Below are 26270 nucleotides of genomic sequence, written 5' to 3'. Positions count from 1 at the left end.
TCATGCAGACAGGACACATTGGTCAGGAAAATAATGCTTTGGAGTCAAACAAAAGATTATTTTTAAAAAACAGAATAGTAAATATACTGAGTGTATTATGAAAATTCATATAGAAGTGAAAAGTAATATTCAAAAAATGAAAATTATAGCTGCATTACATAGTGGGATTAAGGCGCAAATAATGTTTTATTTAAATATTTTCTGATATTGGCATATTATCTTTCAACACACAATAATGCTGCTTTACTTTAAGGTTTTTTAAGATTACCAATATTTTTACAAAACTTTAGAAAACTGCATACAGACACGACCATTTTTAGTGCTCAGCTTAATGACTTTTTTCTTTTTAGTCACACAAAACATTAGGGAGGCAAGACATTCTCTTTAATTATGAAATTAAAATCATATTTGAACTCACCTGCAATACAGCACGAACTGACTTTACACTATCAAAGGATGGAAACACATAATTTACGTATGTCTCCTGATCAGGATTTACTCCCATTTCATGCATTTCTTTGAGGACTTTAACTATACCTATAAGATAAAATTTAAAAGCACCGAGATGAAGAATTTGTAATAAATTAACAAAAGATCAGAAAGTTTAGTTCATTCAGCTTCTGAATCATAATGAAAAATACTCAGCATTTTGTTTGCCTAAAAAAGAAAGCAGAAAAATAACAGAACTGGGAAATAAGGTAAATGAAATTCTTAATGTAGAAAAGATTATAATAATGCACCCTACTTACCTCTCAGGGCAGTCATAAAAATTAAAAGAAAATAATGTGTGAAACCCTAAAAGTATTAAATAAATATTAATAGTAACAATAATGATTTAATTTTCTCATTTTAAAACACTCTAAGAATTTTTAAAATTTCCTTAGATATTATGTAGAATAAATGTAGCATAAAGTAACCATATAATTTTCTAATGTGTGAAAATGGTCAACATACTGATAACTTTATTCTGTACAAAACACTTCACCTAATCATCTACACCTCAAATACTTTTTATTCTCTTAATTCATTTTTTTTCCAATAATGTTTATCAGGAGGAAGAGTACATTCTGCTTACCAGATGACCTGTGTTACTAGCATTTATAACAAATGTTTTTTCTAACCAAAACTAAAATAGGTTTAATAAGATCTGGGTTCAGTCACTCCCTCAGATAAGTTCAGTCAATACCTCAGGCATTCTCAGGAAATATACCAAAAATATTCACTTCAGTAATACAGTCAGGCTCTGGCTGGTGTAGCTCACTAGGCTGGTTGGAGCATCGTCCCATATACCAAAATGTTACAGGTTCGATTACCGCTCAAGGCACATACCCTGATTACAGGTTTGATCCCCAGTTGGGGTGCATACAACTGATTGATGTTTCACTCTCACATCAGTGTCTCTCTCTCTCAAGGCATGACCCAAGTGAGGATTTTTTAAAAATAATAATATAGTCAGATGGGAAGAAACATTTATCAGTAAGGAGAAAAAAGGTGACTGATCTGACATACCTACATCCTTCTAAAAAATACAATTCATATTTCTTTTTTAAAAAGATTAAAATAATCATAACACGGATCCCAAAGCTCTGTGAACTTAGAAAATCTAAACTAAGACTAAATAAACAATCTAATAAAAAATTTCAAATACTGTCATAAGAAAGTTTATGATTCTAGAGCAGGGGTGGGCAAACTTTTTGACTCGAGGGCCACAATGGGTTCTTAAACTGGACCGGAGGGCCGGAACAAAAGCATGGATGGAGTGTTTGTGTGAACTAATATAAATTCAAAGTAAACATCATTACATAAAAGGGTATGGTCTTTTTTTTTTTTAGTTTTATTCATTTCAAACGGGCCGGATCCGGCCCACGGGCCGTAGTTTGCCCATGGCTGTTCTAGAGGAAAGTTTCCACCCCAAAAATTTTATAAGAATTAAAATAGTTCAAACTTTTGGGAAAGATAAATGGTTTACCTGATCAACTTTCACTAACTATGACCATTTACGTGATTTTAGACTCTAACCAGAGCACTCACTTTATTAGGACCCAATTTCTTACTTTTTGAAAATACTCTCTATTCAAACACTTCACTCAACTGGCATTTAGGCTTTCTTATCGGCTCTTCCATATATTTTACCCTTCCTATATTCTTATTTTTATAGTTTCTAAATATACCAAGAGATGTAGATCCTTAGTTATTCTGGGTTATTTCTTCTTATTCAGGCCAACTTGCTAAAATTCTAAGTGATGACTTTTCCATTTGTGCCACAAAGAAAATACTAATAAGATGAACCACGAGGAAGTCATTGTAAGAGGCTGTCTTAGTGGCTGGTCATGGCTAAATTTGCAGCCAGAAAAATTCCAGAATTCAATAAAAATTTGATCACCCTATTGTTGAAAACTCTTGGTGCAATTTGATCTGACCCTAAATATCTTTCTTATCCTGAATGGTTTTATTTATTCCACAGGAAACATTCCTCTACATCCTCCATCACTACAGCCATTATTTTCTTCTTTTATATGTGACTTTCCCTGGACAAAGAACAAACTCACTGCAGTAATAAGAATGTTAGTTGCTTACCGTACACTAAAGAAACTAGAGATTATATACTGCCATTTCCCTGTTACATGAAGGAAGGTTGTAGAATATGTTACTTCACTATATTTCTGAATCTCCTGCCAAGGAGAAACTAGTTTTTAAAAACTGTAAAACAATTGACAATATCTTGTACTCTCAAGTTACCTTTCTCAGCTTTTCTATTTTTCCAGATAAACCTTCACTGACTCTGGGAGGTTGGGGAATGGGTGAAAAAGGTGAAAGAGATTAAGAAGTACAGACTGTCAGTTATAAAGTCATAGGGATGTTAAGTACAGCGCAGGGAATAAAATATGGTAATAACTATGTATGGTGTTAGATGGGTACTCACGAAGGTGGTCACTCTGTAAGATATATAAATGTCTAAACACTATGTTGAAACACTTGAAACTAATATATTGCATGCCAACTGTAATTGGAAGACAAATTAATTTTTTTAAAAACCTTCACTGATTAAAAACTTGGTAACACTTTTTAAAATGTCCCTAATGCAAAAATCAGTATCTAATTTTTAATCAATAGCTAAAAATTTTCATAAAATAAATTTAGCATAATATTTACAAACGTCTAGTAGGGAGGGCAGAAATCCTCACATGTAATCCCAGCACCACTGACAGCTAGATGTGGAACTTAAGGTCACTCACTAAATCTCTCTGTGGCTCTCAGTTCCTTCATCAATATAATTTGAGCTTTCAATAAGTCACCTCACAAACCTAAATTCTAAGGTTCTTAGAAAAGAGATTCAAGATAAAATGCCCACTTTTCTACTAGTGTGAGCTACATGTACAGAAAAAAAATTACCTTTTGTATGTACTAAGTGTGAAAATATGATATCCAATTCAAGACTAGATACAGTGCTATGGCTGAGGAAAGCAAATTTACCTGATGAAGCAACAAACATTTAAACAGGAGTCCCAAAAATATTTTCATATCTGTGGAAAGGTGGACAATACTTACTTATATGCCCACTCATTTTTATGGAACGATGTAAACTTTCTGTGGTTCAAAAATACGGGTTAAAGATTACCTCTTCAAGCTTTCAGAATTGGAGGTTATGCAAAGAGTTAATCAACTAGCATATTGTTTTCCAAAGATTTTTCTAAAAAGGATTTAGAGACTTTTATAGCCAGAAACAATTAGGGAATACTTGTTTCACTATTTCCTTTAAGCCAGAAGACAGCTATATATTTAAAATAAAATTGCAATATGAAAGTCTGCTAAAAGCACTTTTTTGTTGTTTGTGCATTCTGTTTGTCACCCAATGTCATACTAACAACTCTGCATCTCATTCTAAGCACATTACACTTTGAGATAAAATGAAAAAGACCATTTTTTGTTTCCCCAAGGGGGAAGTACTTCCGTTAAAAGCATCTTTTTATGATACTACTCTTTCTGAATTACCAATAATGCAAACCAAAGAATTAGATACTGTACTCTAAAATTTAATATTTGTTCAATTCTTATTCATGTCCTATAGATATCCCATGTGTACAAGAAAAAAGTATGCTAAATGCTTAAATGTACTTAAGAACCTGAAAGACTGAACATTTCTGCCCTTCAATCAGCAGGCTGTCAGGTCATGAGCACTCATTGTGCAATGAAAGTTTGTCTTTCCTATTATTATAACTCAGCTCTGTTAAGGAGAAACAGACTGGTCCACAAAGAAAATGGCCTAATTATATATAACTTTATCTTCAATAAGGTGAGGCAAACTTATTTCAAACTCTATATATAAAATAAAAAACTAAAGAGTTTTAGAAAAACATAAAAATGAACTATTTATTTAAAACTATACTCACAAGTTTGAGTATCAAAATCAGAGATGACTTTATAAATAAAATTAATGTAATTAAGATGAAAGAAATCCATTACCATTTGGTTTTTTAAATGCTGATGATATGATTTAAATCAACTCAATTTTCTCAGGAGATCTCGTACTCAGGAATAAGTACGCTTTCCCAAAGAATTCAAGTAGATGTGTATAGAAACTGCTACCCTGGGTCTCTGAGCCATTATAAATTTGTAAAAGGCAAAACCTAACCTTGAACATTTTTCTCCTTCTGATGTCCAACTAGCAATGGCCAGAAATAATGAGTTCTGATAGGAAAATCTTCTTCCTTCAGAGCCTTCATCAGAGCTTTTGCCAAATCTGAAAGAGATACCATTAAATATTACAAAGCTACCTCAGAAAAACTTATTTTTGTTGGTTTTAATTATGAAAATACAGTACCAATTTTATTGGCTAGTAAAGCACACTGCAGTGTGAACTGCAAAGGAGATGTATGCAGCTTGGCTTCCTTTAACTTCTTACAGTAGTCTTTCAGCTTCTCTGCAGGCTAGGGAAAAAAAAAGAACACATCAGCTCCCTTTGATCTTCTGCAAATATTCTAACACTTTTGGGTTGAAAGTCTGAACCTCTCATCCTCTTTTTATCCATCATCTTACAATACAAAAACAAAGTTTTCATAGTATTTATGTTTGGTCTAATCTCATAACAGCTCCTTATACTTTTAAAAAATCTTATTTCACTACCCATTACACTGTCTACAATGTAAAAATGAACAGAATACCGTATTCATAGTCACACAGTGCCGTAAAAAGAAACTGCCAAAGTCATTCAGACCATCTTCCTTTGATAAAGGACATGCTAATAAAACTTGCAATGCTGTATCTTCCAATTTTTCAGTGACTAAAAGCAAAATAAGGTTCATTGCATCTGGGAAGAAAACGAAGACATCTTTTGTTACTAAACTGAATAATACTTTTACACTTCAACCAATATGAAAGACAAACTTATGAACAACAAACACCAAAAGGATATAATACTATCCTTTAAAATATCCTAAATAATAATGGAACACTTACACATCAAAACATTCCAATGTATCCATTAACTCAAGTTTTTTAGTTTATTAAGCTGACTTTGAGTCCTATGTTCATCTATCACATCCCCCCTATTGTTAGAGAATGCCCTTTTCATCATGTAAAAGCAGTAATTCAGATGATTACAAAAATCATGAAAGTAAAATTTATAAAACTACCTGGAATATATCTTCTTTCATATGCAATTTTGTCCAAAATTTCTGAGACATACTGAGGATACCCAGCTTTACTGAAGCTAAAGATAATTTGCAATAAATCACGGTCCATAAGGTAAAGATCGGACTTCTCCACCTTCTCCAGAGTCTATAGATAGTTCCAGAAATTAGAAGAGTAAGTCAGAAAGCAGTATTTTTAAATTAAAGCTAAATATATTAAAATACAAAAATTTTAATTAGGAACATATATCATCTAAAGATTTGAGACTTCCTTTATAAATCAGAAATATTCTGCTTCAACACCAAGGTACCAAACTATAGGAATTCTCCTATCAATACTATTACTTTCAAGAGATATCTTTAAAAACAGATAAAAACTATATTCTTCTGTAAGTTTATAAAAATGATTTTGAAGTATGTTTAATTATACAATAAGTCATACCTGCTTAACATGGTCAATGTCACCCTTCTCAGCATACACATTCAATAAGGCTAGATATGTGTCTGGACCAGGCTCAATTCCAGCCTCTTTCATCACTGTGAGAATATTCTCTGCATTCTCCATATCTCTTTAAGTTAATTCAAGGAAAATAAAACAGGTTACCATAATACTGCCAAATGTAATATATCATTCAATCTCAAATGTATACCTATACTTATCAAAATTAAAAACATGGTAACATCAGAAAAGGAAAATACATATTAAACTGGTTAAAGGTTTTAGAAATAAAGATCATAAACATCCGAAATTTTTACAGGTAATTTTTACAAAAGAAAAACCAAACTGTATAATGACTACATAGACATTAAAGAATGTGTATTCTTTCACTAAATATGTTACAACTCAAATTTACCTTTTTAGCAAATTATTCTTCACACCAAAAAAATATTTTCCAGGGCACCAACAGATCAGTTAATAAACTTTACAAAGTCAGTCAGTCACCTTTGGCCAGTCCCAATTTTTACAACTGAACATTTTCAAATGAATGTTTGTGAAACTGATAAATTTAAAAATAAGGTATTTTTTAAATGTGCAGGTTCTATATCACATGCTCAAACTTTTTTTTTGAGGAGGTTGATAAACATGGTTTAAGATTTTCTACAATATTTTTCTATAATTTAAACCTCGCCTGACAACAAAACTTTAGGTTGAACATACCCAGCTCTTGCATGCCCTGTAACAAGGGCACTGAATACTGCCTCTGTGACTGGAAGATCCTTAGTTTTCATAAATCCAAGAATCTTGCTGCAATAAAAAATGAAATAAAAATACTCCTTGGAATTATACATCAAAAACACTTTCTAGAACACGTACACACAAAATCCCATTCCTTGAAAATATATCATTAGTCTTGGAGTACTCTTGTTAAATAAAAATAGTAATTTTTAAAAATCTGATTGTTTCTTCTATGATACTAATTAAGCTTTAAAAAGCATAAAGTTTATTAAAGTTCAATGAGTTAAAAATAAGATTGTACATTTCCATATATCCCTTATTTCCTAAACCCTCTATCCAAAAGTAGTAATAAATTTTACACAAGCAGAGAAATGTTACAACTGATTTTATATGAACCTGTGAGACAAATAAGTTTTATAAATGAATACAATTTAAAAAGCCAAGAACATTTTTTAAAAATCTGATTGTTTCTTCTATGATACTAATTAAGCTTTAAAAAGCATAAAGTTTATTAAAGTTCAATGAGTTAAAAATAAGATTGTACATTTCCATATATCCCTTATTTCCTAAACCCTCTATCCAAAAGTAGTAATAAATTTTACACAAGCAGAGAAATGTCGCAACCAAGGTACATGCCCTTGACCGGAATCGAACCTGGGACCTTTCAGTCCGCAGGCCGACGCTCTATTCCTTTAAAGTAAAGCTAGCTTTATATCTCAACAGTTTTAAACCTCTGCTTCAATAAATTAAATTTTTAATTAAAATAACAATTGTTACTTATCTTTCACCTCTTACATAAATTTATATTGTATATAGAAGTCATATTACCACATATGCTAGATTAGAATACTTCTGAAATAATTTCCCTTATTAAAAAGAAACTCAAAAAAGAGAGTGAAATATTCTAGGTTTACAAGACTTAAATATTTGTTTGTTTATACATACTTTTATAGAGTTCCATACCTGGCACCTTCAATATCTCCCACATTACAATAAGCAGCAATCAATCTCTGGTATGTTACCTGTTAATGAAATGGGCCAGTTAATATTTTTTAAATAATATTCCTAGTAAAGACAAAAAGAAGAGTGGATGTGACAACAAACATTTATAATAACAGCTACCTACACGATTTGGTTGAATGTTTGCTCCCTCCATCTTTGCCAAGAAGTCAGTTGGTGAAAATTTATGTTCATTTTGAAGGTAGACTTTAAGTAAAGCATTATAGTGACTTACATCATACACAGTACCTACAAATGAAATTTAAATCAGATTTTTAGAAGAACGCTTAAGATCATATTCTTTATCACAACTAAAACATGTAAATTTAACAAGCAACAAGAGTAAATGATCACTTAAGTATTTCACAGAGAACTTAGACCCACTTATATAGAAAGCCTGTCAGAACAGATAGAGCAAGCTAAACATGCAAGACAGTAATTACTGAATTACTATAGTTACAAGTAACTGCCTATTCAGATATTAAGAGGTCTCTTACTTATGAAGCATAGTATTCCCTCCCTGTTAGAAAATGCTGACAATTCCCCTGTATTTAAAGTGACTGAAAGATCTTTCTACATAAAGCAGTCCTTGCCACATTACAGACACTGAGATGGACGGATTGTGACTATAGCTGTTTACACAGGTAGGACTATGCTGGTAATTCTGCTTACTTACTAACCAGGCTACTCAAAGATTTTGACAGGTTCCAATTCCACTCCATACTCAGTTGCTGAACACCATTTCTATTCTGCTTTTATTAATTACCTGTATTCCAATGACCTTTGTTTTCCTTCTGCAACTATCTTGCCTAAGGCCGCATTAATTAAGGTTACCACTCAGACTTACTATACCCACTCATCACATCAGGGTGATCAGATCAATCCAGTATTAACATGTTTTACCAAATTTTCATGAATTAAATATCTTTATTCATCTGCCTGTGGCTACATAGGCCTATGGTCAGTGTCTGCTATCAACTTGAGATTCAAGGGAGCAGAGACCTATTCTGTTAAATTAATATTTGGGGAATTTTTTAAAATATTATTTTATATTGATTTTTAAGTGAGAGAGAAAGGGAGTGGGAGAGGGAGAGAGAGAAACATCAATGTGAGAGCAAACATCCATCTCCTGTACGCCCAATACCGGGGACTGAGGCTCTATTGAGCCCAAAACCTGGGCACGTGCCCTGACTGGGAATCGAACCCACAACCTGGCGGTGCTCGGGTTGATGCCCAAACAACTGAGCCTCACCAGTCAGGGCAATATTTATTTTTTATCTTAACACACAGACATGTAAAGTGCTTTATTATGTTTCAGGCACTGTGCTAAGTTCTCTGCTTATAAAGGCTCAGTTACTCTTCACAATAGCTTTGAGGCAAGCATTATCATCATCCCCGTCTTACAGAAGAAGAAAACTGACTTTTACTTGTCCAAAGCCACATGGTTAGTGAGTGATCATAAATTTGAACATAGGTGTTCTGCCTTGAGAATGCAATCTCTTAACCACTATAGTACTCTATGGTGGTTAAGGGTCTTAAACAAAACCATGTGCAATTCAACATCTGCTTTCTGATTATGCAACAAGGTTACCTATAGTAACTAAACACTTATTTTTTATTAAGCATAATATGCACAAAAAAAGCATGATGGTCCTAGCAAAGAGGAAAACAAAAGATGTTATGGATTCCACTCTCAAATAGGATATAGAGGAAAGACATGTTTGTGAACAATTATACTAGAAAATGCGTCTATCTTTCTATTGAGGTGTTAACATTATGACTATGTAAGGTTTTGTATTTTAGCACATAACTTTTTTCACAAATATTTCTCCCAGTTCAATGTGTTTTTTATAAAGCATGTGACTTATTGACATATAGATATTTCTAGTTTTTATGGTCAATTCTTTATCTTCACTTTTCTGTTGTATTTATACTTAGAAAACTCTTTTCCATTCTGAAATATATTTATTTCATATCCACTTTTAAAAACTTAAAAAATGAACCTGTCATCAAAATTAATTCTAGATGAATTCAAAACTCTCAGGGGAAGCTCTGTCTTTATTCTATAGTTTATGTAAGTGCTACACATCACGTGAAGGATATTTCTAGGTATTTTATATATTTGTGACTATACTTGAATACTTTTATCTATTTTAGTTTCTAACTATGAAAAGTTATGGATTCGTGACCATTTAATATTTTCAACTATTTTATTGTAAGTTAATTTTCTGGAATTTTACAGGCAAACAAGCACATCACCTAAAAAACAGTAATTTACAGTATTGTTTCACATCTTATTTCATTGCCATTATACATGGTATTTATTAGTTGTTGGCTTTAGATTTTAACATGTTAAAGAAACACCCATCTATTCTTAAAATTTTTTTTACATCAGGAATGAACATTGGATTTTATCAAATGGTCTTTTAAGCTATTTTTTTTGAAATAGGTGCTATGTTCACAGTTCAAAGTTTAAACTGCTTTGTATGTACATAAACATATAAACATTTTTCTTCAAAATGGTAGCATAGTATACATACTGTTCTGCACCTTAATTTTTTATTATATTTTGAAAAACACCTCACATCCATATATGAAGAACTCCTTATTTAACAGTTGCACAATATTCTATTTTATGGACACTCCATAATTTATTTAATCAATCCCATACTGAGGGACATTAAAATTGGTTCAAATTTCTTACTATTACAAATAAACTACAATGAAGAATATCCTTCTGTAAATGAGAGTATAACTGTATCTAAATTCAAACAAATGGAACTGCTTAGTGAAATGGTATGTGCATTTATAACTTTGACAGACCAAAGTCCTTTTTAATTTTATTTTGCTTTTTAGCTTACCATAAAAGTAATACTTGAGATGAAAATTTATTTTATTCTTAATGCCCCTAGATGTCACTAGAACTCACAGAATAAATCATATTGTAAAAAATTTATGAATCAAGTAGCCCTTGTATAAAATTAAATTATAGAGTTTATTTAAAGAAATTTATTTTTTAACTAAAGGAAAAAACTTTCTGCACCTTTTTATACACATCACATATTCAAACAATCATACCCAATTCCTGAAGTTTGTCCCATATCCTATGAGCTAATTCTGTCCTCTCTGAGAGCTTTAGTTCAGGCAGGAGAGAACCACAGCTGCGCAGCAGAAGCAAGGCATGATTACCACCTGGGCAGCCTATGAAAAAAGATCAATGGATAACATTTAACATAGTACCAATATCATATAAATAAATGTCAAATCTTAAACTGAAATTTAAAAATATTCAAAACTCTCTTGCCTCCCTACAGAGACTACCTGTAAATTTGAAAAATCCTATCCTAATCCACAAGTATAATTTACAATGTTACTAAATGTTCTAAGTTTTTAAAAATTAGACTGCTTTCTTAAGGCAGCTAAGGTTATGAATCTGTAATTTGAAAGACTATAGAATACAAAAATACAAGGAACCTAATTTATAAGCAGTGCTTACTGCAATTCAAAGGCTAAGTTTCTCAGTATCTTATGAAATAACACAAAGCAGTACAATTAAAACCCATGAATATCAATTTTAGGTTTATAAATAGTTACAAAATAATATCAACTTTCTTCTCCCTTTATCCATGTCCTTTATCAAAATGTCCCTGAAAGCTGACTTAAAAACAAAAATAAACCACTAATTGTTTGATTCCATTTATATAAAGTATCGAGAATAACATACAGTATCTATATGAACAGAGAGTACACTAGTGGTTTCCTACGACTGGAAGAAATGGGAAGGTTTGGGAGCTGATGGGGGTATGAAGGTTTCTTTTTGGGGTGATAGAAATGTTCTGAAATTGTAGTGATAGTTGTACAATTCTGAATAAATCAAAAAAGAGAAAATGAAAAACATTATTTAAATGCACATTAATTATAACTGACACTTCTTTGGGATCCCTCTTCATTAAACTCTATAGCTTCTTAATGTGACTGAAATCCACGGACGGGCTTTTGGTAAGCTGGTGAATGCTCTGAAACTACAAATAAAATCATGTGTGTGCACATGTGGGCTTTTTTGTGTGTGTGAGGGGATAGGGAAGTAGTGGGCTTACAAGCTTCCATCAAATTATCAAGTTGCATAAGTGATTCAAATAAATTTTAATAGCTAAGTGAAAGTAAAAAAGGAAATAATGAAAGGGAAATGATTAACAGTGTCCCTGGGAATCTGTCATTTGTGATTATTTTAGGTAAAGCTGATACTAAACAATGGAAAATAAGAAAAACTATTATCTTCCAAGAAAATTTACTACTAAAAGTGACTCTTTTATAAACTATGAAAAGCAAAAGGGCAATTTTTATTTGATTTTGAAAAAAACGCCTGAAACAAAATGTCTTAGTTACTCAAAAGTTTTCCCTGATGAGTTGGAAAGACAGAAAGATAACAAATAAAATCATGATCACTAGAAATAACAAATAAAATTAAAAGTATCAAAGAGCTTGCCCACAAACAAGTACTTATTAAAAGTCCAACTTTTTAAACAGAAAAGTTTGAAATACCTGAGTGACAGGTATTATCAAAGACTTTTTGTAGAAGTGACTTTGGGATGCGGCCAGTTCTTCGGACAGAATTATCTAGTCTCATGAGAGCCCAATCAAACTGACTGGCACTCCTTCTTTGAGAAGCAGCGGACTCCTCTTGAAGATAATTCTTTTTTTCAGCAGCAATGGCATACAGCCTGGCTTGGCTCAGTAGTCCTCTATAAAATGAAACATAATTAATAATAAATTAAGTCAACTACTACCCATATAGGTCATCTTTTTGAGCAAAATTTATACAAAACTATTTTATTAGTTACTAAATACATAAATTCATAGCGCAATAGCATTTTGCTCAGAGAAGTATAAACTGGTAGGCAAGAAAGTTTGACTTTTGCTTTAAATAAAATCAGACACACATACAAATTATATGCAAAGTAAATATCTTGACTAATTATTTGAGTGTATTGATAAGGTTCCATATGGAATTATTTCAAACTAAGACAATATGGTGTGTACCTGATTTCAAATATCAAACTTAACAATAATCCTATGTGTGAAGGAAACCATCATAAATCTTTGAATTGAATTTAAACTTTCTCTGCATTTGAATATCATTAATACAAAATTTCTAATTCAGAGATTTATATATGTATTCCAAAATACTTTAAATTTTCCAATAACAGCCAGTAAGTACCAACAACTATATATACACTAAGCATATGTTAACCAAATCTTACCTAATAATAGACAAACATGTAAATTGACCATCCCTCAGCTACGCTCACCAGCCAATCAGGAGAGCATGCAAATTAACCCAACAAAGATGGCGGTTAATTTGCATACATAGGCATGAAGCGGCGGAGCCGCGACGACTGAAGGCTCCGACCGAAGCAAAGGCCTGGGTCCCGGGTGCCGGAGGAAAACCAGTGCCCGCAGCCAGGGGAAGGGAAGGCCTATTGCATGAATCTCTTCATGCAACGGGCCTCTAGTATAATATAAGAATACTTATTAATCCAAGCATGCTTTCAGGATTATAAACACATATTTGGCATGTGTATATTTTTACCACAGACAATTACCAAGATAAATATTTATATAGTAATAAGTTTTATTAAACTCTTGATTTCCTACCCTACATCATTAACCTGGAAAACCAATCACAAATTGAGTGATTAAGTATGTGATGTTACATTAAAGAAAGCTAAACCAATAGTTTCATCACAAGGTTATGTAAAACACAGAGGCAGCACTTGATACTAGACTAGAAATGTTACCACTATGATCTGGGACAAATCACCACCATTCTAATTATTAATGATTCCACCTAAGCAAATAAATATAATGAAGTGAAAATAAAATGGAAAAAATCAGGATACTAACTAAACATGTCAATGTCACATTTAGTTGATTAAAATCTGTTAAATGAGCAAAAGTGCCTCATTGATTAGTCTGTTAAGTGAGCAAAATTAAATGCTAGATTATTATCTAAAAACCACAAAAGATACACTCCTACATATTCATTCCTTATTTTCAAAGGTTTTCTCTGACCATTTATCTGGCTATTAGATCAGTTGCTACTAAACGACGCCTTTGTTAATCAAGCAAACACAAAAATGATATTTTAAATCACCCAAAATAATGTGTCAAGTTCAAGTGCAGTCACATTGTTCAACAACAAAAGTTGATTATAGTGATTTCAAATTGTAGTAAGCATATTTGCCAAAGGCTTTTACATAATCCAAATCTGATACTGTGAAAAGACTAAATAAATAAGTAAATAAATAAATAACACCTTTGTTATTTAATTCAGTTTTAAAATGTTAACATCAAACACAAAACAAAATTCAGGCAGAAGACAGAAATGTTAATATACTAGCACAGCATTCTGAACATTCTAAAGCTAATTTTTCTTATAAATCTTTAATGCAGCCATTAAACATAAGTGTGGCTTTCATTAATTAAGTTGAAATATGAATCTGCTATAAAATAGATTGGGGTAGGGAAGGATTACACATTTAAATCAAAGAATTCTTCAGTCTTCAAAAGGATTCTCCAGTGCATCCCCACGTGGCAGTGCTTTCTACATTTATTATTTGGCCCAGAAGTTATTTTTAAATTCAGTAAACACATCTTGAAAGAGACAAAACTTTCATAGCCTGGTAAGTTGTGACAGAGGGAAAGAACAAGTCTAGGGGTTATGATGGGTCCATGCAAGATAGGCATCTACTCATCAGCTGGCACAAGCTGAAACGCATGCTTCCAAATGCCGATGATCAAAAAAATTGATGTAACCACATAACCTGTCATAAATGGCTCAGGAGTTCCCCTTTTAAGACTCTAGTACTCACCACTAATATTCAGGTTACCCATGAATTTTCTCTGGCAAAATCTGGCATTTAAAGTTATTTTTCTCATTTTTAAAATATTGGTGGTGGTGATTTTTGACTCTTTACTAAAAAAAATAACAATTTTATAGTGGAGTGTCTGTATTTCAAAAAGCTACAAGAGCTTAGTCCGAGTGGAGCGAGCGAGCTGAGTGGTTGTGTAGTCACATCTCGGAGACCAGTAGCGCTTGCAGCATGGCTGACCAACTGACTGAAGAGCAGACTGCAGAATTGAAAGAAGCTTTTTCACTATTTGACAAGGATGGGGATGGAACTGTAACAAAGGAATTGGGAACGTAATGAGGTCTCTTGGGCAGAATCCCACAGAAGTAGAGTTACAGGACATGAAAATGAAGTGGATGCTGATGGTAATGGCACAGTCGTCTTTCCAGAATTCTGACAATGATGGCAAGAAAAATGAAAGACACAGACAGTGAAGAAGAAATTCAAGAAGCATTCTGCGTGTTTGATAAGGAGGGCAATGGCTATATTAGTGGAGCAGAGTTTCGCCATGTGATGACAAACCTTGGAGAGAAGTTAACAGATAAAGAGGTTGATGAAACGATCAGGGAAGCAGATATTGATGGTGATAGTCAAGTAAGCTATAGTTTGTACAAATGAAGACAGCAAAGTGAAGATATTGCACAGAATGTGTTAAATTTCTTGTACAAAAATTGTTTATTTGCCTTTTCTTTGTAACATCTCTGTAAAAGGTTCCCCCTACTGTCAAAAAAAAAAATGCATGTGTAGTAATTAGGACTTTATTCCTCCATGTTTTCTTCCCTTACAGTCATTGTCCTGAAACTTTATTTTAGAAAATTGATCAAGTGTCATGTTGCATGTGGCTTACTCTGGATATATCTAAACCCTTCTGCACATCTAAACTTAGATGGAGTCGGTCAACTGAGGGAACATCTGGTTAACTACTTTTTTGAAGTAGTTTTCTTTAGGAACTGTCAGCATGTTGTTGAAATGTGGAGTTGTAACTCTGCGTGGACTATGGACAGTCAACAATATGTACTTAAAAGTTGCACTATTGCAAAACGGGTGTATTATCCAGGTACTTGAACAATATTTTTTTGTACTGCTGATCCTACACCAGAAACATTTTCATTTATTGTTATTGCTTTTTAAACTTTGTTTAGCCACTTAAAGAAAATCTGTTCATAGCACAATTTGCCTCAACTCCATTCCAAGTTGTATATTGTTTTCCAATAAAAAATTTTTTACCTGCTCCCACCCCCCACCCCCCAAAAAAACTACAAGAACCAGATTTTTATAAGCAGGCTTCCATCTGTCAAAAGGCCCGGTCTTTTTAAAATTAATAGTTTACTTTTTCAAGGCATTTTTAGGTTTACAGAATTATCTGTGAAGTACAGAATTCCCATATAACCTCTTCCTCCTCTACCCAGTTTCCCTATTAACAGTAAAGGTGAGACTAGGTAATAGAAAGACAAGTAAAGGATTTAGATTTTATGATATATACATACATATAATATATATATGATATATAATATGCAAAGTGTCCCCTCGGGAGTTCAACCAGGAGTTTGATCGCTCGCTATGACATGCGCTGTGTCCCCTCGGGAGTTCAACAAAGGAAGGCCCTGGCCAGTGGCCAGCAGCTGGGAAAGGGAGGCCCCAGCCAGCAGCCGGAAGGAAAGCCCAGGCTGGCAGCGAAAGGCCCTGATTGCCGGCCAGGCCTAGGGACCCTACCCGTGCACAAATTTCATGCACCAGACCTCTAGTATGCTTATAAAACACAAGACTGATTTTCATAAAGCTGCCCTCTTAGTTACTTTGTTGTACCATTCTGTAGTCAATGGGGACTGCAAACATCATTTATGTTCCCACCAATCCCTTATTTTGACTATTCCACTTGTGTTTTCTTTAGCCTGTTGATATGGTTGATTACATTAACTGGTTTTCAAGTGTTGAGCCAGCCTTGTACACCTGGAATAGACCCCAACTTGGTCACAGAAATACACAGCACCACGGCCAGCACCTGATATAATTACAAATATCAAGTCTCACCACACAATTTGTTAATTCTTACCTACATGTAGTGAAGAAAATCTCACGTATTAAGTGCTTACTTAATTCTCTGTATACATCTGACACTATTATGTATCATTTTCATAAACAATTGATAGGCACAATCTTAAAGGCAAAAAAAGAAGGCTCTATGGCAGTGATGGAGAACCTATGACAGGCGTGTCAGAGGGGACACGCGAACTCATTTTTTTGGTTGATTTTTCTTTGTTAAATGGCATTTAAATATATAAAATAAATATCAAAAATATAAATCTTTGTTTTACTATGGTTGCAAATATCAATAAATTTCTATATGTGACACAGCATCAAAGTTAAGTTAGGGTTTTTCAAAATGCTGACATGCCGAGCTCAAAAGGTTCGCCATCACTGCTCTATGGGCTGGTGGAAATACATAAGCGGTAAGAGTGTGGGCTTGAGTCCTACAGACCAGCCTGAGTTCAAGCTCTGCCATTTACAAGATATGAGACTTTGGCCAAGTTACTGCAACTCTCTCAAAGCCTGTAAAATCTGAGAGGTAACAGTATTTACCTCACAAGACTATCATAAAGATTGACTGAGATATACACTGTTTCTCAAAATATCACACTTCTGCTAGGGAAGATGGTTTTAGATTACATATAGACAAAGATTTTCCATTTTAGTAGTTCTATGTATTGCAATAAATAATTTAAAATACTTATCACAGCAAGCTCTTTATTTTACTACAATTCCCACTTAAGGGAAAATTAAGTTATAAAAATGTCAGTTTAAACCTAAAACCAATGTTAAGAAAAATATTAGTTATAAATAACAGTTTAGGTAGTACTCAGTTTTGGCAAAAAATCTGAAGGCAGTATACAAATGCCTCAAGTTTGGACAACACTGAAAAAATGTATATAAAAAACCTAGCAAAGTAACTGTAATAAATATTAACTACGTATTTACTAGAGCATTTTCTTTTTTCAATGTACTAACAGAAAGCACATAAGACTTACTTTAAAGGGCCTACTGAAATTCAAGCTAAACTATTTAACAGCTACCTGGCTTTGGAAAAGGTATTTGGTCTAAGCATTAGTTCCTCATATGAAGAAAAATACTACCTTGTAAAAAGCACATTTAAAAAAGCAGTTATCAGATTCCTAACAGAACAGTGCTCAAAAAAGCTCTTATTATAGAACATGCTCAATAAACATCTGTTGATTGGCCTTTTTTCTAGTCTTTTGTAGAGCTGTCACAATAACTTTCTCCCTGAATTATTTTGCAAAGCCTCAATTCTTCAAAAAGTCTTGCCCAGTTAAGCTGTCCCTCAAACACAGCTTTGTATTTTATGGTAAGTCACAGAATTTCAGACTAAAAATGTGTGCAACTCTCCTACACTTTGATAATAGTCTCCTGGCTTGAAACACCAATGCCATTCCTTTCTCCCTATCCAGATGTCCCATCCAGCTCAGGCTACTGCAGTCCACAGGGATGTCTCAGCTCTGACAGGAAGTGATGAAGAGTCAGTTAACCAGCTTGAGACCTATAATGTGATGTGGATACTCTTTAAAGTCTACAATGTGAGGGTGGGATGAAGTAGATTACTCTAACGATCCCTTGCAGAGTTTACATTCTGAGATCTTCTCATGTGCTTACTTGTGATAGTCTTTAATTTCTAAATTTATATCATAAATCATATATTGTCCTTTTAAAAAATGTTTTTGTGTCTTTAAAAACCTTCATAACCTAAACTACAACATATTTAAAACATTTCAGAACTGGGAATTATAGTAGTTGAATCCCAACTGGAGATCCTGGATAAAATAGTTCACTCTTCTAAGCCTCAATTTCCTACTTTGAAATGTGTGATGTATTCATACAAATACACTTTGAAAATGGTAAAGGTCTAAACTAAAGGTACTATTGTTATATTAATCTCCAAATCTATTCTTCCTAATTCTGTTAGCATCCTTACCAATCTCTCGTTCTCTCTCTCTCAAGAAAAGGAAGTATCTTGCCTCAGTTCTGCACCAACTAGTTGAGGCCCTATTAGTCCTAACTTGTAGTATTATGTTGTTCCAAACTGGTCCGTCCATCTCCAGCCTCTATCTCTCCATGAGTCTATGCGAACTTTGTCAACATTTGTACCTCAAAACCTTTCAAAGGCTCCCAACCATGAAATGACCAACTTTCTAATCAACCTTGTTAGCTTTAAGGAATCAAATGGCCTTTGCAGTATCAACTTCCACCCCCCATTCGTCACACAGGATAAAAGTACCACCTCCAAGTTTCTTCATGCTCTTTTCCCCTGGAACACTGACTAGGCATTTGCGTCCGTCCTCTCAAACTCAAGTGATCCCCTACCACAAAACAAATGTGATTGCTCTTCTCTCTAAAAGTAAATTCATCTCCTATGGGTAGCACTAATGTAATAGTTGCACTGTGCCTATCATAATCCTCTGTAATTGATAAATTTATACACACAAGGAGCAGAGGCTGAATCACCTCCCCAAAGGACCCAGACATACTCTTAATGCTTGAGAAAAAAAATTTTTTAAATGATAAACAACCGAGTTTTCTTTCTTTCCAACGTTAGACACGTCACATCATTCTGTCATAGGGCAATATGTGATCTTCACCTTTGAGCCAACCATCAATCTAGATCTACTTCCAAATTGATTTAGCTCAAAGCTAATTTTTCCTCTGAAGCACATAAGTATTATTCTTAAAACTCTCACAAGGGAAATATAAGCAGCTTATAATCCAGAAGTGTGAGAAAATGAGTGTGAAAAAGCAAAAGTGTTGCTCTTCCACCTCCCCAAAGAAGATAGGGTAAGAGATGGTTTTTAAGAAAACATTTGTTTAAAAAAAGTGCTGCCCTGGCCAGGTGGCTCAGTTGGTTGGAGCGTCGTCCCGTACACCAGAAGGTTATGGGTCTGATTCCCAATCAGGGCATGTACCTAGATTGCAGGTTCCATCCTCGGCTGGGGCACATGCGTGAGGCAACAGATCAGTGTTTCTTTCTCTCTCTAAAAATCAATGAAAACATATCCTCAGGTGAGGATTTAAAAGAAAAAAAAATGTTTAAGTACTGACATAGGAAAATGAACAGTAAGACTAAAGACTATAAAAGTATATACTTTTTAAAAATATATATATATTTTAAAAATATTTTATTGATTTTTTACAGAGAGGGAGAGGGATAGAGAGTTAGAAACATCGATGAGAGAGAAACATAGCTGCCTCCTGCACACCCCCTACTGGGGATGTGCCCTCAACCAAGGTACATGTTCTTGACCGGAATTGAACCTGGGACCCGTCAGTCCGCAGCTGACGCTCTATCCATTGAGCCAAACTGGCTAGGGCTAAAAGTATATACTTTTTAGCCCCGGTCAGTGTGGCTCAGTTGGTTGGAGTGTCATCCTGTGCACCAAAAGGTGGTGGGTTCAATTTTTGGTCAGGGTACATACCCAGGTTGCAGGTTCCATCCCCAGTTGGGGCACATGTAACCAATCAATGCTTCTCTCTCATGTCGATATTTGTCCTTCTCCTTCTCTCACTCTTCCTCTCTCTAAAAAAAGTATATAGTTTTTGGTGCACCAATTTTGAAAACAGATTAATATAATCGCTTAGTAATACTCATCTTTCCTTCTCAGACAGGACATTCCTGGAAATAAAGATCAGAGTGAATGTGTGGAAATTAACTACACTATATGAATGGGCTAATGGGCCCAAACTTCTTTGCATCTCACAATATTCCTTACTCAATGTCTAAGATTTTCATTGATATCCTCAACTCAAGGCCAAAAAAAAAATAAAACAAAGTTCCTGCCTTCAAGGAACTTACAGCCAGGTCTGGAGTGCTGGTGGTCACACATGTAATCATGTTAATGGATGCTTTAGTGAGTCTGGCTATGAGAGAAAGTACAAGAAAGATTGAACAAAGAAGGGGAACACTTGAGTAGGGGGAAAGGGAGACACATCTCAAGAGTGAACATTATATTCAAAAGCAAGCAGATATGCAGCATGGCCCACCAGAGCCTTGCTGGTCCACAGACCAGCATTTTTATCATTTGGGGGCCTGTTAGAAATGCAGAATCTCAGTCCCCTGCCTAGATTTATAAAATCCAAACCTACTTTTTAAATTTTTTTAAAATATATTTTTATTGATTTCAGAGAGGAAGGGAGAGGGAGAGATAGAAACATCAATGATGTGAAGGAATCATTGACTGGCTGCCTCCTGCACGCCCCACACTGGGGAGCGAGCTTGTAACCTGAGCATGTGCCCTTGACTGGATTCGAACCCAGGACCCTTCAGTCCGCAGGCTGCCGCTCTATCCACTGAGCCAAACAGGCTAGGGCAAAACCTACATTTTTAGCAATATCCCCAGGAAATTCTTATACTCATTATAGTTTCAGAAACCCTGTAGACTTCAAAATAGTAGTTTGGTATGGTTAGAATATAGGATGCCATGGGAAAGAACTCATAAGGAGTGAGGCTCCAACATCTCCAGATTATGGAGCACCTTATCCTGGACGTAATGGGAGTCACCACAGTGTCTTACTGTAAGTAATAAAATGACATGATCAAATTATCAAGGAGACTAGGGAATGATATGGGGGTTGGAGGAACAGATTCATTCCATATGAAGTAGATCTAATAAGACTTAATCATTGTGGAGTCAATACATGGGGGTGGGGGAGGTGTCAATGAAATATGAATGAGAAATCTCAAGGAAACAGCAATAGCAATATTCACAAAAGCACAGAACACACAAGGAACAGATTTGGGAGGAAAGACTAGTCCAATATGAGATGTGATGGATCTGAAGTAGCTGTAGTTCAATCATGATGTCTAGTAGATAGTCTATGTACAGGAAGAGAAATAATGCCATCATCAGATAGGTAGGGGCTGATACCCTGAAAATGAAGAGGTCACCCAAAGGGGATAAAAAATTAGAAAGCAAAGGACGAAGGACAAAACATCAACATTTAAGAGAAAAACAGAGGAAAAAGGAAGCACCAAAGCCAGTGAGAAAAATTCTAAAGACAAGAAAGAGTAATGTCACCAATGCCAAGAAAAGGGTCTAATGAAGGCAAAATGGGAGACAGAGTAATATGCCAGAGATCAAGGCCTTGAACATGGATCATCTCACACATACACAAGTGACTAGAAGGAGTTATATATATCAATGGTTCTTTCTGGGTTATAGAATTAGGATGATTTTTAGTTTACTGCTTTTTCCCTGCATGTTGCCATTGTTCCTCATGAGTTTTATAATTTAAATATATACAATAAAAAAGTTAATAAACAAGACAACGATGGCTTTTGCAGAGGTGACTGCAGTGGGTAGATGAGTGGATGCAAAGTGAGGAAATGCAGGATGGGAGTACAGATAGGGAAGAGAGATTGGGAAGCATCTAGAGCAGTGGTTCTCAACCTTCCTAATGCTGCGACCCTTTAATACAGTTCCTCATGTTGTGGTGACCCCCAATTTCATTGTTACAAATTGAACATAATTAAAGCATAGTTATTAATCACAAAAACAATATGTAATTATATATGTGTTTTCCAATGGTCTTAGGCGACCCCTGTGAAAGGGTTGTTCGAGGTGGTTTGACCCCCAAAGGGGTCGCGACCCACAGGTTGAGAACTTCTGATCTAGAATGAGTCTAGAGTCCTGGGAAAAGTTTTGTCTTTCAGGTGGGAAAGACCTAGGTATGCTTAGAGGCTGAGGGATAGAAGATTGCATAGAAAAAGGGTTTAGTGCCCAGGAGAATAAGGGGACAAATACTTCTTTACTTGCTGAGCACACAGTGGTGAATAAGACAAAGTTCTGCTCTCACGCAACTTATTTTCTAAGAAAATAGAGAAAAGATAAACAAGTAATATCAGACAAGTGAGATATGCCATGATAAAACTAAAATAGGGTAGTTTTTAGAGCAGTGGTTCTCAACCTTCTGGCCCTTTAAATACAGTTTCTCAGGTTGTGACCCAACCATAAAATTATTTTCGTTGCTACTTCATAACTGTAATGGTGCTACTGTTATGAATCGTACTGTAAATATCTGATATGCAGGATGATCTTAGGCAACCCCTGTGAAAGGGTCGTTCGACTCCCAAAGGGGTCGCGACCCACAGGTTGAGAACCACTGTTTTAGAGTGTTGACATAAGGCTTCTCTAAAGAAATAGCATTTAAGTTGAGTCCTAAATGACAAGAATTTAATTTTACAAAGAAGCAGGAAAGACCTGTTACCTCTACTTTACAGATGAGACCGAGGATAAAAGAGGTTAGGTTAAGATTTTGCAGCAAGTAAATGGAACCCAGGTCTAATGAACACCCAGACCTTTTATAATAGAACTAGAGGCCCAGTGCACGAATTTGTGCACGGATGTGGCCCCTTGGCCTATCAGGCGATCAGGGGCAGATGGGGCCGGCTGGCTGGGAAGGGACTGTGGGAGGTTGGCCAGCTGACCCTGATAGGGGCCCATTGGGGCCCTCCGGCTGGGGAGGGGTCGTGGGAGGGCTCCAGGGCGTATCCGGCCCTCTCGCCCAGTCCCCATCGGCTGGACCCCAGCAGCAAGCTAACCTACCAGTCGGAGCGTCTGCCCCTGGTGGTCAGTGCGCGTCACAGCAACTGGTCGTGCGGTCAACCAATTCGTCAGACACTTAGCATGTTACACTCTTATTATATAGGATACCCTTTCTACTAGATTGTGTTCCCTCAAATGCAACAGCGAAGATGAATGATAGACCCTTCAAGGGATGTTAAGGACTAGACAAGTAAGAGTAACTGGCATAACTTTCTTTGTCAGAAGAACACTTTGAAAGCCAAAAGATGTAGTTCTGCAAAAGCAGAGGCAAGAAGGTCAACTTCTGAGGCCTAATGAGAAAATCCAGGCAGGCTGCAGGCTACAAGTAGGCTACATTCCCAAGATTTATAACTAAGTTGCTAAGCAGTCATGAAACATTTCCTCCATTTAAGTTCATGCAGAGAGCCGGTTTCCAGGCTGGTGCACAAACATCCATGTAATCATACTTATTACTATAGTAACTAATAAAGCACTTACTAGGTACCAGGCCCCACTACCAACACTTCTCCCACTTTGTAACTAAGGAAATAGGCCTGGCTGGAGATATTAAGGAACTTGTCTAATGGCACTAGGCAAATAAATAGAGGTCAGCAGTCCAGCCCGGGCCTATTACAGATCCTTAGCTCTTAGTCTTAGTTCTTATGCTGTCTCCCAAAATACCTTTAAACACTAGTCTTTCAAAGTCAGCTTTTCCCCAATTCTAAAACCTCAGTGCCCATCTCCCCTTCTCAGTGGTCAGGAATACTATTCAAAGGAACACTTTCATCAGGCTTCCTTAGTCCCCACCCCTACCCCCACCCCCACCCCCAAAAGTCTAACACCAAACCTATCTCTTGATAAACTTCAATCCATGAGGGCATTTACTCACACATTTGACACCCACTGAGAATTTAACTTGCCTTTGGAGTCCCCACGGAGTGCCTTGCATGTGTTCATTTATTCATTCATCGACACTTACCGAGCCTACGGTGACAACTCCCAACCCATACCACAATCTCGTAAATACTAGGAAATTCAAGCAAAATCCCAAACTGATCCTAATTAAATGACCATCTCTAAGCTATCCCTAGGCTCATTCAAAACTCCCCACCTATTCTCCCCCGCCCCCCCGAAATAAAAGTCAAGATCGAAGTCCTAGCTGGTTACTGATCACCAATATGCGTGCCCATGGGACAGCCCTGGACTGTCAATCCTAAGGAGAGTAACAGCCGACCCTCGCAGCAGCCTTCACAGCCCCCCTCAGGTTCGTAGGCCGGAGGTAGCCCGAGGACATGATCCTAACCGGAAACAAGCCATGCCCGCGGCCATGACCTTCTGAAGGCGACCAACCCCATCACCCGAAAATCCCAGTAGGGAGCATGGTCCGATGCCCCGGGATGTTCAGCCCTGGAGCGGCGAGTGGGCATGGAGAGGGGGCAGGAGGGACCATGCCCCTCCAGGGTCCACGACTGATCACCCGGAAGACGCCCAAACTGCAGGCGAGCTGCGGGGAGTGCAGGGCACTCACCCGGGGACCGGCGCGGCGCGAGCTGTGGGCTGACAGCGGGCGGCGTGCGGCCGGCCTGGGCCGCCGGCGAGGAGGCGCAGGGAGAGCGGGAGGCGCGGCGCCGCCCCGGCGCGGAGGAGCCAGCGGGCGGGTCTCAGAAGGGCTGCCATGGATCGGCTGTGCCTACCGCAGGCTGCTTGCACGTTCCTCCAGAAGGACAGGGGGAGCACGTGACCTCGGGGTCGCCCGGCGCGGGAGAGACCAAGGCCGAGCGCGCCAGACGCCAGGGGAGGCCTGAGTCGGTTTTCGCTTGGAAGATGGAAGTGCCTACTTCTCTGAGGAGATACGAGCCCTGCGCCACGTTTAAAATGACAATGAGGATTTATTTGTTATTTACTGGAGCTTCACTCTCCGTCTTATGACCTTCATCCCAGCATGTTCAGCCGCTCCACCCCTACGCTATTCAGTTGGTAGAGTCGGCAGAGGTCGACTCCTCCCAGGTGAACGCCGGGGCTCGCCGCGGGCCGACTGACGGGAACCCGCGAGAACTCCGGGGAGGGGCCGACTGTGAAGATCCCGGAGTGCGGAGTCCTCAGCGCGGAGGCTGCTGCCCCTGGCGTTCAGTGCGGCCGCGCGAACTGAGTGGGAACGTCCCATGGCTCTCAGAAATGTGGGACAGGAAAACGTTGGGGACCTTTGCACTGTGCCGGGGGACAGGGTAAAGGAAGACCTAGGTCCGACCCCGCCTCCCTAGGCAGTGCCTCGCTTTATGAAATATAGCTGGAGTCTGACGCTTTCAAAGCTTGCACCGAACTCATCCTCCCCAGCGCCCACGCTCCCCTCTTCCTGCAATACATGCACCAGCAGCCGAGGTAAGAGCAATACGAGGAAGAGTCTGGCGCCAAATCTGGGGATCACATGGGAGGCTCTTGCTTTCACAGGGTTTAAGGTCCAGAAAAGTTCCCTGCGCGCAGGTGGGACAGGCTTCCACTCCTCCCGCCCCCCACCTGGCTGCGTCCTTCCGTTCCCAGGTGGACACTCAGAAGCTACCTTTGGCAGCCCTGCCTAGTCATTTCCCCTTTGGCTGTTGAGCTCCCTTGACAGCTCCTTGAAAAAGAACTGTGTCACTTTTTCTTTTTTTACTGACTTACTAGGGTTGGTTAAAATTATATAGGTCTCAGGGGTACAATTCTATAATTCATCATGTGTATATTGTATTGTGTGTTCACCACCCCAAGTCAAGTCGCCTTCCATCACCATGTATCCCGCCTATACCCTCTTCAGCCTCCCCCTACTCTTTCCGTTTGGTAATCACCATACTGTTTTCTGTCTATGAGTGTGTGTGTGTGTGTGTTTGCGTGTTTGCTTAATCCCTTCACCTTTTCCACCCAGCCCTGTGACCTCCTTCCCCTCTGACGGCTGTCAATCTGTTCTCTGTATCTATAGCCTGTTTCTATTTTG

The 26270-nt window shown here is 36.8% G+C and overlaps 1 protein-coding gene, 1 long non-coding RNA gene and 1 pseudogene across 7 annotated transcripts in view; 2 read left to right on the top strand and 1 right to left on the bottom strand.

Annotated features, from left to right (window-relative positions):
* Positions 1-25015, bottom strand: part of LRPPRC (leucine rich pentatricopeptide repeat containing) — an 87412-nt gene extending 62397 nt beyond the window's left edge. For 4 of the 6 annotated variants that reach the window (XR_002827148.1, XM_023747298.1, XM_023747305.1 and 1 more), the window contains exons 1-12: positions 24831-25015; positions 12349-12548; positions 10885-11007; positions 7934-8055; positions 7771-7829; positions 6790-6876; positions 6073-6199; positions 5634-5778; positions 5163-5308; positions 4823-4928; positions 4634-4741; positions 419-537 (exon numbers count right to left, since the gene is read on the bottom strand). Coding sequence is in view for 5 of the 6 variants with exons in the window: in XM_023747298.1 (XP_023603066.1) it covers positions 419-537; positions 4634-4741; positions 4823-4928; positions 5163-5308; positions 5634-5778; positions 6073-6199; positions 6790-6876; positions 7771-7829; positions 7934-8055; positions 10885-11007; positions 12349-12548; positions 24831-24979 (1491 nt within the window). In the remaining variant the exon portion in view is untranslated. Of the gene's footprint in view, positions 1-418; positions 538-4633; positions 4742-4822; positions 4929-5162; positions 5309-5633; positions 5779-6072; positions 6200-6789; positions 6877-7752; positions 7830-7933; positions 8056-10884; positions 11008-12348; positions 12549-24830 lie in introns of those variants that run through there. The other 2 variants (XM_023747312.1, XM_023747319.1) reach the window with 2 other exon arrangements.
* Positions 14891-15349, top strand: LOC102439597 (annotated as a pseudogene).
* Positions 25016-25370: 355 nt separating the features above from the next.
* LOC111824039 overlaps positions 25371-26270 on the top strand; it is a 72255-nt gene continuing 71355 nt past the window's right edge. The window contains exon 1 of the long non-coding RNA XR_002827146.1: positions 25371-25681. This is a non-coding gene — a long non-coding RNA (uncharacterized LOC111824039). The remainder of the gene's footprint in view (positions 25682-26270) is intronic.

Source organism: Myotis lucifugus, unplaced genomic scaffold (genome assembly GCF_000147115.1).
Source record: "Myotis lucifugus unplaced genomic scaffold, Myoluc2.0 scaffold_6, whole genome shotgun sequence".
Taxonomy (NCBI): Eukaryota; Metazoa; Chordata; class Mammalia; order Chiroptera; family Vespertilionidae; genus Myotis; species Myotis lucifugus.
The sequence above is the reverse complement of the archived record's forward strand: the minus strand, read 5'-3'. Positions and strand labels throughout refer to the sequence as shown.